This window comes from Marmota monax, unplaced genomic scaffold (genome assembly GCF_021218885.2).
Source record: "Marmota monax isolate L192 unplaced genomic scaffold, Marmota_monax_Labrador192_F-V1.1 WCK01_AAM20220418_F8-fsc00012, whole genome shotgun sequence".
Classification (NCBI taxonomy): domain Eukaryota; kingdom Metazoa; phylum Chordata; class Mammalia; order Rodentia; family Sciuridae; genus Marmota; species Marmota monax.
Window position 1 is genome coordinate 32,106,033 of NW_026695227.1, and position 12,732 is coordinate 32,118,764.

General features: G+C 44.5%; 2 protein-coding genes across 8 annotated transcripts in view; both read right to left on the reverse strand.

Moving 5' to 3' along the window:
* Positions 1 to 1,616, reverse strand: part of Tfcp2 (transcription factor CP2) — a 64,554-nt gene extending 62,938 nt beyond the window's left edge. For 2 of the 3 annotated variants that reach the window (XM_046436342.2, XM_046436341.2), the window contains exon 1: positions 1,071 to 1,616. In XM_046436342.2, coding sequence (XP_046292298.1) covers positions 1,071 to 1,192 — 122 coding nt within the window. In that variant the 5' untranslated portion in view covers positions 1,193 to 1,616. The remainder of the gene's footprint in view (positions 1 to 1,070) is intronic. The other variant, XM_046436340.2, reaches the window with a different exon arrangement.
* A 9,169-nt stretch (positions 1,617 to 10,785) lies between these two features.
* The window catches only part of Pou6f1 (POU class 6 homeobox 1), a 31,063-nt gene continuing 29,116 nt past the window's right edge, over positions 10,786 to 12,732 (reverse strand). For all 5 annotated transcript variants that reach the window (XM_046435469.2, XM_046435468.2, XM_046435465.2 and 2 more), the window contains 2 exons: positions 12,155 to 12,323; positions 10,786 to 11,226 (listed from right to left, as the gene is read on the reverse strand). In XM_046435469.2, coding sequence (XP_046291425.1) covers positions 10,881 to 11,226; positions 12,155 to 12,323 — 515 coding nt within the window. In that variant the 3' untranslated portion in view covers positions 10,786 to 10,880. The remainder of the gene's footprint in view (positions 11,227 to 12,154; positions 12,324 to 12,732) is intronic.

Here is a 12,732-nt window from a genome sequence, read left to right on the forward strand (position 1 = left end):
GTTAAAACTAAAGATAACTTTTTCAAGACTAATAGCATTGTATAACAAAACTTAAATCCCTGAAAAATCACTAACATATTCATATAAAGACAGACTATTATTTTGTGAGCAAAGATTCCTGAAGATGGTGAAATATTAAGTTCTAACTCATAATTTACTTCAGTTGTGGAAAGTCACTTTGAACTAGCAGAGATAAAGAAAGGAACTTTACATAACTCTCAAAGGATCTCACTACCAGAATAAAACATTTGTCCATCTTACCTATAAAAAGCAACTTTTCCCTCTAAACTCATAAAACCAATGAAATGTTCAGTTCTAAAGTATCAAATAATGCTCTAGAAAATCCAATTATATTCCATATAACTCTAAGATACAGCTATTTCAGCATTTCCACACGATTCTTTTCACACTTATAAAGAAACCATATGGGGAAATGTAGTAGCCAATGCATGAGAACAGGTTACATAGGAAGCAACCCCTGCTATCAAAGGCTTTGAATCTATTATTAACAATTAGTTTGATACATGCAGGTCCAGAACCATCCATAAGTTCTTTTTGCAACTTTTTCATTTCGCAGCTTGTTTTGAAAGACAGAAACCCTCAAAGTAAAGAAAGTCGTTTGAGGAGGTTAGTGATAGATTACAGCTATTTTCCAACAAGCAGTCAATCAAAATTCATCATTAAACCCCGGCTCCCAAATCCCTAACTCCTTAGCCATCCCTCACAGGCTCACCGTAACCCTTATTTCACACAAATCCAGACCTATCCATATATACATATATACCATTGGTCGCCAAGTCTCCCACATTGGCACAACGACCTCTCAACGCGCATTTAATAGCTAATCAGGGGTCATTCTTCCTTCTCCTACTGCCTATGCAGACTTCATACTGCCTACGATCTCTTCTTCCATTTCTTCCACAACAATCACAACTCAAAACAATTTTTTAAAAAGTCCCTTTTCCCCAACGGCAGACAGCTTTTTAAACTCTATGGCCCAGCCCCGCCTTTCTTACTCCCTATCCTGCCTTTGTTATTCAAAAGGTAGGGTCCAGGAAAATCTCACTCACCTCATGCTATAGGCACCAGCACCCAGTTCCTGACCGATCCCGGACAGGCTAGCATCAAAGTCCTGCACCAGCCCGGATTCAATCACTTCATCGGCCAGAGGCAGCTTCAGAGCCCAAGCCATCCTGGCTCCTTCCGTGCCCCAGGTGACACCGCTTCTTTTACAAATGCGCGGAGCGTAACTCTACCCCACAGGGGTTAAGACAGTAGAAAACTCCAAAATCACACACACTGCCCACCATCCACCCGCAAGCGTGAGCAGCAGTGGCTGCACAACTAATCTCCCGTACCCTTAGCTACTCGCTCTTGGCCACCGCGGCTTCCAAAATCCCTCCCGCCCCGTTCTCAGGAGTGTAAGGCTCCCTTTGCTCAACTATTTCAGACTTCCCATAGACAGCCCTGGACTCCTGCACTCCCACTCCTTGGACTAGCCTCTGGAGCTCGCTGGCGGTCGCTCACTGCCTTCCACACAGACCAGTAGCAGCGACTGGCAACATGCACCACGCTCTTACGCCGCTTCTGCACCTTTTCCCCCGCCCCCTTCTGCTGGAAACCCCCTCCCTCCCTCCGGGGACCCGCTCTCTTTCCCCTCCAGGCCTCGCTTCCGGTCAGTACCAAGATCACTTCCGGTCAACCTTTCTCAACCCCACGGCTCTTAAAATCAAATCCAGGTTTCTGCTGAACCTACTCCCCGCCCTCTGCAGCCCCCTATGGCCTGGAAACATGGAAGAAGAAAGTCCAGCACAGGCTTGAAACCCAGACTCGCCAGGCCCCTCCACCACCCGCCGCCCCAGCTCCAACCAATCATGGCACCCTCTTCCTCCGCCAGCCCGGCGAGCATGACGTCACCCTGCCACTCGCCAATGAAGAAGACACCTCGTTGGCCTCGCAGCGATGATAGGCTATCTGCACTCCCCCCGCCCCGCCCCGGGAGATGGGTTGGGCGGTCTCTGAAAGGACTTGGCTTGAGTTGAGTGTCTGGATTTAAGACGTGTCTGGGGACGGTGGAGTTCTGATGTCTTCTGCCTACCAAATTGCGCCTAAGTCTTAGCGGAAGCCCTTCTTCTAGCCTTTTCTAAACCGTCTCCAACTCCCAGCGAGACTCTGTTTCTCAAAAGTTCCCTGTGTGCCCTCGTTTGCTTCTATTTATCCTCCCAGCTCTTTAAACTCTCCTCTCTGCGGAGGCCAAGACCCTCTTAAACTGCATTTCCCTTGATACGCATCACATCTTCCGCCTTCTTCCTGATGCATTTGAACTGTACGAAATGGGCAAAAGTATTGTTTTTTAAAAGGTTGTGGTGGAGAAATGTTAGGATTTAAAAGATTTGAAGATAAATTTTGGGCTGGTGTCTTCTCTTACTAGTTTAATGTCTTCCGAATAGTCAATCTATGGAGGAGATTTAGCTTCCTGGATTGTAAATAAAGGTAACCATGCCTTCTCCCTCTTTCTCTTTTGAGGATCAAGGAACAACAATGGTCACTTTTTATTAAGCATCATCTATATGCTAGGAACATTATTACATTATTGGTAGTCCTCAAGACAAATCTTGTAATTAGAATTATATATATATATGTATGTATTTATGTTTCTAATTATATATAATTATATTTATGAATATATAATATATATATGTATAATTTTTTTGGTACTGGGGATTGAACCCAGGGGCACTTGACCACTGAGCCATATCACCAGACCAGCTCTTCTTATTTTGAGACGTGATCTAGTTAAGTTGCTTAGGGCCTCACTAAATTGCTGAGGCTGGCTTTGAACTTGAGATCCTCCTGCCTCAGCCTCCCAGATCACTACGATTACAGGTATGTGCCATAGCTCCTGATTTCTAAAGGTAAATATTATATTTACCTTTAGATTTCACCAATAATGAGAATAGTTAAAGGGTTTAAATTGGCCACATCTAAATTAGAATGCTAATTTGAGATCCAGTTCTAAAGACTGGCATTCCCCCCCCCCATATGTAAAGGTATTAGTTCATTGTTGTATTCTGTTACTTTTTTAAACAATCATTTTAATTATAATATTTTTATATATCCGCCTCTCCCACTAGAAGTGATCTTAAGAATAGAGAATAGGTTTTTTTCAGACTTGTACTCTAAATATCTCCTACTATAGTTCCTGCATCGAATAGGACTTTTTTTTGGCAGGGGAGAGGGGGCTTGCTATGGATCAAACCCTGGCCTCATGCATGCTAAGCACATGCTCTAATCACTGAGCTACACCCCCATCCCCTCCAAAGGACTTTTTAAAAATACTTAGGCACTAGTATGGCAATATGTAAATCAATGGATGTGTAACTGATGTGATTCTGCAATCTGTATACGGGGTAAAAATGGGAGTTCATAACCCACTTGAATCAAAGTGTGAAATATGATATATCAAGAACTATGTAATGTTTTGAACAACCAACAATAAAAAATTTAAAAAAATAAAAATAAATAAAAATATCTATTGACTTAAAAAAGGAATTGAGACTTAAGAGAAGGGAAAGAGGTTGACATGAAGGTGATGATATGCTCCTGGTTTCAGCCATAGGTTTCTCTCTAGGAGCTCTAGGCTTAAACACATCTTCGTACTTTGATAAGCCCCAAGATCCAAGTCTTATTTCATTCATGGACCATCCAATATCTCTTTAATTCACTTTCCTTTCCTTGAGCCAATTTAATCCCAAAATATGTATCTGTAGGTAAAGGAATGAATGGGTCCTCATCTCAGAGACCAGAAGAGGGAGATCACATGGAGACCTGAAGATTCAAAATTTCTTGAATCCAGAATTGTAATCCAGAGTAGAGTAAAATACTTATTAGATAGAATCATCCTTTGTTTGAACAAGAGCTCTACTACTAGCTGCATAATCTTGGGCAAATAACTTTATATCTCTGAGCCTCGGTATTTTAATCTAAAAATTAGTAATAATTATACCTCTTCCTAAAATTGTTGTAAGGATTAAATGAGGTACCAAAGTAGCCCCCCAAAAGTAATGATTCAATTAATATTAGCTCCTGTCTTTCACCAGTCCATTTCTGCTTTTCTGTTAAGATTGGGTTAATATTATCCTATTTGAATTACATTAATTTACATTGCATGATATGTTAAGGTTTTAGTAGCATTTTCATATACATTATCTCAATCTCTTTTAAATATTTACTTTTTAATTGTAGTTGGACAGCATACCTTTATTTTATTTATTTTTATGTGGTGCTGAGGATCAAACCCAGGGCCTCGCATGTGCTAGATGAGCACTCTACCGCTGAGCCCACAACCCCAACCCCCCCAAGACTAAATTCTGAACCAACATAAAGATTTTTGCAAAGGCCCACCTTTCCATTTATTAATTCCAAAATAAACAGAAGTGAAACAAGAGGCAATTCCTTAGCCCTGGCCCATCCCAGATGGAATGCGGATCAGCCTGAGACACATACCCTTGATCCCAGTTTCCCCTCAGAAAAGACCTTACAGACTATTTACCCTTGGAATTATAACTGGAGAAATGACTTTTCCTTTCCTTTCCCTTCCTCACTAAATTAGGAGTGGAATCAGAATTCTAGGATTGGAAACAGGCAGCAACCCCTAAAAATTCAGCAACATCTATCAATAGATCAGATTTTGTACCCATAAATTCATCCTTCAATGAAAAATCATAGCTCCGATTAAACATAATAAATGAAACTAATTAACCAGAGCACCTGTGGTACAGAGCTTGGAATTCAGTATTTTGGTCATTGGATGAAGTTAGTCTCATTGTGAAGGGTTCATTTACCTAGATTAAGTCCTGGAACTTAACATTATTTAGATGAGACACAGCAGGGTCTACCCTGGTGGGTGGAAACTCTACTGCAAAGATCAGGAAGATAGCAACCCCCAGGTCCCACCTACCTCTCAGAGTCAAACTTTAAAGACAGCCCACCTGGATTCAAATCCTGTCTCTGCTGCTCATAATGCAACCTTGAGCAGATTCCTCATTTTCCCTGAATCTAAAACCCTATCTGTAAAATCAATATGAGAGTCTTACTTTGTAGAATTATTGTAAGAATTGACTGAGATAATGAATGTTAAGTGCTTAGAACAGTGCCTAGCATGTAGTAATGGGTAAAATTTAGCCATTATTATGGTTGACAAAAAGAGAATACTCCAGCACTTATCTACCTCTTGAGAGAAATCAGGCTGGAGGACTCAGGCTCCTTTCCCTACTGTGATTCCATCCCGCCCCCCCTTCCCTTCACACTCAATTACTCAGGTCCTGCAGGTCAATCAGTATTATTGCTGAAATCCTAAGTCAATCCTTGAGCATTTTCCTTCAGGTAAAGGAAGAAACTAAAACCAAGGAAGCTTTTTTGAGGACTGACCACCTAGCCTTAACTTTTCCTGTATTTCTGCACCCCACCCAAGGAGCCTGTGAAGTCGAGTCTGTCTTCTCTGAAAGACCCTTTAGTTGAAAGGAAATGAAATCATCAGTTTTCACAGTTACACAGTTCAAAGCAATCTCAGGTTCTTCTCCTCTCCTGTCTGTAGTTCAGAAACCAGCCCACATCTTCTCCAGACTATAAAAGGTCAGTTCCCCCTTTATAACCATGCAGAGTACAGTGAAATTCCCAGGCCTGGGAGGAAAAGAACTTCAGTTCTTCCACAAACCCACCTGCTTCTAGGACAGCCTTCCTGGGCCAACTGCCAGCAACCATTCTCAACTGGTCTGAGCCAGAGAGATCAGTTCCCAGGACTCTCCTGGTGGGAGCTGCTGGCACTGTCTCTATCTGGTGAGATTCCATTCACTCCCACGGTTCACAGTCCAAACCCTGCATGGTAAGCAGAATCCCCTGTCCCTGCTCTGTCCCTGTTGCCTGAAGTCTCAGCTCTCATTATTTTCTTGAAAGGAAGAGTAGAAAATGCATTCAGTTATCCATTTGACAATTATTGAGCACTTACAATGTGCCCCTGACCTATGTATTGAGTAGTCACAGCCCAGTATGTGAGGTCTATGCTGGGGTTAGTGTTAGCTTCTTTTTGTTATATTTCCCCAGTATTTCAGAGTTCTGTAAAGTGCCTCTGATTTGTAAGCCTTGTGTCAGAGTCTTAGACATCTATTACCACTGTGAGTGGGGGCCAGGTGGTGGTCGTCTAAAACCAATCCCTCTTCACCTCATCTGAGGTGTAGTAATGGTGGTTGGGCAGAGTCATGGCCTTGCCCTTGCCAGCTTAGATTATGCAGCTCAGACATCATCAATACCAGGTGGGGGAAGAGAAGACTGTGAAGGAGATGGCCTAAATCCTAGTCCTCAGAGTTAGACAAGCCAAGAAAGAGACACTCATGACAGCTGGGCTCTCTCAGCTGTAAGCTCAGGTGGCAGGCCTTGGAAAAGTGAAAAATGAAGCCCCACTTAATCATACATCCCATTTTTATAAAGAACTGTATAAATCGCTAACTAGTAATGTTCTAGTCTTCTAAATATCTTCTAAATATACCTTCATAATTCAAGCCAGGTTTGAATTTAGATGTCCAGGACTCCTTGAAGTTCCATGGTAGAATGTTCCCCAGTCCAGACTCCCAGTCTAGAGACTGCCTTATCTCCCCTCTCTCTAACTGGAGAGGCAAAGGGCTTTGTGTACACATGTAGACCTCAGCCTGTATATACAAGCTCTGTCATGCAAGTCTCTGACAAACAGCTATCCCTTGGTCACTGCTGGCCTGAATATCTGTGTCCCTCCAAAATTGAAACCTAATTCTCAATCAGATAGTATTAAGAGGTGAGGCCTTTGGGAAGATTGATTAGGTCATGAGGGTTGACCAGAACAAGGCCCTTAAAAGAGGCCTTAGGGAGCATGTTTGCCTTTGTACCATGTGAGGTTACAGTGTAAAGACTTCCATCTATGGGGAAGAGGACGCTCATCAAAAACCAGTTCTGTCAGTTCCTTGATCTTTGACTTCCCAGTCTCCATAACCATAAGCAGTAAATTTCTGTTGTTTATAAACTACCAGTCCAAGGTGTTTCATTATAGTGGCCCCAATGAACTAAGACAGCTGCCTCTTGGACACTCAAGTGTACATACCAATATCATAGGCTGTTCTTGGGACTCCGAGAAGAGAGATCCAGGAAATAGGCTTGGCAGAGAATTCTGGGTTCTAGGTACCAAAAGGATAGTCTAGAAGGAGAAAGGGCTCTGCAGACCCTCAGCCCAATAAGGAGGGTCTAAATTGGGAATCTAGTGTGTTCTCTCTCTTTCCACCATGTGAGCAGCTCTGCTCTACCACATTCCTTACCATAATGTAATTTTCAAAACAAATCATAGATTATCTAATAAAAAATAATAATAAAGTGGGAATTGATGGGCTGGGGTTGTGGCTCAGTGGTAGAGTGCTTGCCTAGCATGTGTGAGGCACTGGGTTCGATTCTCAGTACCACATATAAACAAACAAATAAATAAAGGTCCATCAATAAGTAATACAAATATTTTTTTTTAAAAAAAAATAGTAAGAGGGTAATTGAGGGGACTGACTCTGACCTTCTTGCAATGGGATTTTCAATGGTGCAAGCTGACAGCTAGCTCCCTGCCACTTGCCTGACCTCTGACATTGCTTCCTTTATATTTCCACTTTAGGAGGTCACCAAGAAACAGGCAGACCAGTACAAAAGAAAAAATACTGTTTATTCCACACAACTACACCAAGTGTTTCTCTCCAATTCTCCCCTCCCCACCCTCCCTCCAGCCCTCAGTAGGCATTGCCCTGTGCTAGGGGACAGTCAGAACCTTAATGTTAGAATCTGGCCTAAGAGGCAGGAAAGAAAATCTGGGCACAGGAAGATGACTGGATTTCTGAGAAGACAAAAACATCACGGTTTCTCAGTCTAAACTCAAGTGTGTTCCTCAGTTCATTTGACTGAATTCTTTCCCTGGATAAAATGCCATGGTTAGTGCAGGGTCAAAGGCCCCAGCTGATTCAGCCCACAGAAAGTTTTTGGTCTTTCTTTCATTTAAAACAAAACTATATAGTTAAATCATTTCTGCTGTTCCATAGCAAAGGAGCCACTGAGCTCTGACTTAATTTTTAACACCCTTCAGAGCATGATGCTACCAAAACCAAACAAAACAAAACCCAAACAAACAAAAAACAAAAACTGCCTCATAGGTGAATGGCCCAGGCACCATCTGCTTCCTGGGGGATCCTCTGATGGAGGAGCACGGACAGAGGTCATAGGCCAATGAGCTCTGCTTGGAATATATTTCAGGCACATCCTGCACTCCCGGTCTAGAGAATTCAGCTGCAAACATTCAGGTCCCAGTATTCTTCTGAAAGACTGACCCATCTTTCCAGTAGAGGAGAAAATGATTTAGTTCTCGATCAGCCTTGGGAGGACAGATTTAGACAAGGGAGGGGCTAAGAAATCATGACCAGGCCTAATTTAGACCAGTGGTTCACGATTTTTTTCCTGTCAAGCCACAGGACAGATGGTGTCCTCCTGCACATTCACAGCATGGACACACCCTATATTATATGCTACTTCCAGGGCACCAGCTGTGACCCACTTTTTTTCCCAAAAAAAGAAAGCACCTCTGAATGCAAGTGTTTGAGCAAGAAAACCTGCATCTTTCTAACTCATTGTAGTCTGAGTCACTGAATCCTTGAAAGATTTCCATATGGAAAATGATTCCTACTGAAAACTTGTTCACAATACCCCTCCCAAGTGAGTTTGTCATCTCAAAGAGGCAGGTTTATAACCATGGCCTGAAGTGTGGAGCCTCTCCTTTGAAGACGTACTCTCTCCTGGGGGGCTGGCTCAGGTAAGCTGCCCACCCGCTCCTCACCCCTACCACACTCTGGCAGGTTGGTTGTAGCAGACTCACACTGTCTTCGTCTCACTGGCAGGGTTACCAAGAGGGTGGCCACAATGGCATTGCAGAACCTAGGAGGGACCAGTAGTGGGCAGGAAAGGAAGCTAGGTAGAGTAGCTCTACACCAGTGACCAACAGAAGTAGTAATGTGCCCTTACTTGGCGGTCACCCACTTGGGGTAGATCATTTGAGGTACAGTGAAGGACAGCTGCTAGAGACCAGGCATTGTAAAGATAACAATAGTGAAAGGAGAGGATATTTGACTCCGGGGACTTGTGGATCTTTAGGGACAGTGTATATAGCAAGTCTGGGATCATCCAAGCCAACCTCTTAGTCTCTCCTGACCTAAAGTCACATATTGCATTTTAAGGGGTGTCCAGTCACAGTGAGGCTGGAAACTCACTTCACAGCTTGGATAAGATGCTAACCCCCAAGGTACCATAGCTACCCCCTCTAGAGGCAAAATTCATCCTGAACTGGGTAGTCCTGACTCAGAGCAGCACTGGGAGAATTGTCTGCAACAGATATGGTCTACAACTCTGGACAAAGTGAGATATCTCCAATATCCAAAGTTTACAGTTATAAAGAAAATTAGAATTAAGTCAACTTCCCCAAAAGACCTTTCTGGGCTGCCATCAGCTCTTTCTGGATGTTGTCCTTTCCCTCAGGGCCTTCCTGTCTGGTTTATTGTTTAATTTGCTCCTCTGAGAAGGTTCCAATACTGGATTGGGTGAGGGGCTATGGGGGCAAAAGAGGGAGAGAGAAAGTCAGCATTCCTTTCCTCATTTTTTCCCAGAGCTGCCTGTTTGCTGGGCAGTGGGATTTACCAGGGTGCAAGTCCTCGCTCTCTCTTTTTTCCTTTGAGACAGGATCTCATTATGCTGCCTAGGCTAGTCTCAAACTCATTATCCTCCTGCCTCAACCTCCTGAGTAGCTGGGATTACAGGCATGCTGCAGGCCCAGCTACAAATTCTCTTAACCCACATTTTTTGGGGGGAGGGGATGGCCGAGGACAGAAAATAGATTAAAACCCAGGAGAATGGACTTATTTACTAAATTCCAGACCCACAGCAGTCCCAGGGCAACTCCAGGACAGGTAAAGTTTACTGTTGCTCTCTTTCAACACAGATTGTAACAGAAAAGTTTCTGATTTAATGCAAACCCTACCCCCAAACCCCAAAGAACCAGGGAGAGGAGTTCATATGTTCTGGCACAGGTCTTCAGGAACCTTCTGACCTTGAGGTCAAGGCAGACATTGGGTCTGACCTTTGGAGCAGCACAGAAACTTCTGGATTTTTTGGGGGGGGTAGGGTACTGGGGTTGAACTCAGGGGCACTCAACCTCTGAACCACATCCTCAGCCTGATTTTGTGTTTTAATTAGACACAGGGTCTCACTGAATTGCTTAGCGCCTTGCTATTGCTGAGGCTGGCCTTGAACTCTCGATCCTTCTGTTTCAGCCTCTTAAAACTACTGGGATTACAGGTGCACCACTGTACCCAGCAACTTTTCTGAATTTTATATCCTAAGTCCTTTCAGGGGTTTAGTTTGTCTGTAGGTGAAGTGAGGGAAGGTAATGTGAGGCTGTGGTTCCACAGTAAAGGAGATGTAAAGGAGAAAGGAAAGTGGAGAGAGAATGTTATCAAAAGCAAGAGCTAATGGTCCTCAGGAGTTTCTGGTTCCCAGCCAGAATTTGCCCTTCAGAAACCATGTTAGCAAAGTGCTTCCCTAATCACCACCACAAATCTTTTCCTTTGTTATCCTCAGCCCAGAACCTGGGGCTCTCTCATGGGTCCCCTCTGGCCTCCCCAGGATATGAGATATGTGGGAAAGAGGAGAGAGGCATCGACACATGCACACAGTGGAGTCTCATGATGTGGCAAAATGACAGGTTCTGTCATGGCAGTGGAGACAGTCAGGTGTCAAGGGAAGAGTACAAAGTGCTGGAACACAGGGCTGGGGGCCAAGCCCTAGGGGATCTGAAAGACATTCAGCTTGCTGGTGTTCTTGAGTGTCTGGCGCCGATTGCAGAACCAGACTCGCACTACCTCCCGGTCATAGTTGAGCTCTTTAGCAATCTCGGTGATCTCCTGACCTGTGGGTAACGGGTTCTTCTCAAAGTAGGCGTTGAGGGCCTCTATGGCCTGGGGGGTGAAGGAGGTGCGGCGTTTGCGTTTCTTGGAGGGCTCACCTCCCACAAACTCCATCAGGTTCTGCTGGCCTTCCTGGTTCCGGAGTTCAGCCTCATTTAGCCACTTCTCTAGCACTGGTTTCAGCTTCTGGGCACTCTTGGGCGTGATGTCCAGCTTCTCAAACCTGCAGACAACACATGCCCAGGAAGAAACAGAGTGTGTTGGTTTCAGTGCACTACCTTCAAGGGGCTGCTCCTCGTGGAGCTGGTAAGGCCCTTCCCAGTGTCCTCTCACTATCTCCACCATGACCCCTTTGGCTTGTCCAAGACCAGACTCCTCAGACTCTCCAGAATCCCAGGTCTTAACAGTGAGATTATTTCTACAGGCTCAGGTCAACAGGATGATGACAATACTGCCCTAAACAACCATTCTAAAACTTTCACACCCAAATGAATGAAGTCCTTTGAGAAGTCATCTTGAGCGGCCTCCAGAGGACATGAGTGCTGTCCTCCTCCAACTGCACTCTCATAGGAACATGGCTAACATGACAGGCTACTTTTCTGGCTGAGCCAACACGGCACGGTTGTCACTCTAATAGTCATTCTAGTCTTAGCTATGGAGTTGGCAGGCAGATGAAATCACTGGGTTATCCACTGAGCCCAATGAGTTTCTTCTTTGAAACTCTCTGCTACCCTTCCTCTGATATTGACATCAAAACCAGTTTATTAAGGTACACACAGAAAAATCAGCTCTCGTACTTTATAGTCAGGCCTTATAGGAGGGGAAGATGACAGTATGACAGGGTGTGGCCTGGTTGAGGGCCACAAGGGAACTGAAGTTCCTACTTGTGGGACTAAGTTTATAACTCCTTTCCTGCTAGGATTCCTGAATGGATTTGGGTCTTAAATTTCCCCCCAAAGACCACATAAATGCTCAGGATCAGAGAATAAATTTCAGAGAGTTTAGTCAAGTCTTTGGCTACTCCAGGTGTTCATATCCAGATAAATACATCTTATCTGGTAGAAGTCAGGAGCAAGGGGGATATGGTAAGGGGCTAGATGCCTGGTAGGCACTGAGCAGACCCTGACCTTGTCCAGGGCAGCCTTACTTACCGGCAGATGGCTGACTGGCTATAGGCTGGACCTTCTGTTGCAGTCAGAGCCTGGCCCACCTGGGTCTGTGTAAGGCCCAGGGAGAGCCGACGGATCTTAAAGTTCTTGGCAAACTCCCGGATCTCTTCTAAGTTGATCCCATCCTCATCCAGACTTGGAGTATGTGGCTCTAGGCCAAAGGAAAGATCAGAGATGAGTGTGTAAGATGGGAATCATCATTGATTATCTGGTCCATTGGTTTGGACGAGTGCATGGTGAGGAATGGGGACACTAGGCTTGTGCACCTACCTTCATTACCCCTTCCCAAGGCAAGCAGACTTGTGGGAAAGGGGCCGGACCACCCTCTCAGGGCTAAGGCTTATTTTCAAGTTCTTATAGCTCTAACTGCTGACCTTTCCCCCACCCCACAGTCCCTCGTCCTGCCCCAAGCACACTGGTTGGCTGTCCACGTTCCTCAGTGCTAGATGAGAGCCCACAGCAGACAGCCAATGGCTTGGCCTCTCAGAGAAGCAGTCAGCCAACCAACTGAGCAGTCTCTACCATCCTGTCCAGAAACTATCTAGCTCAACAGCAACAGG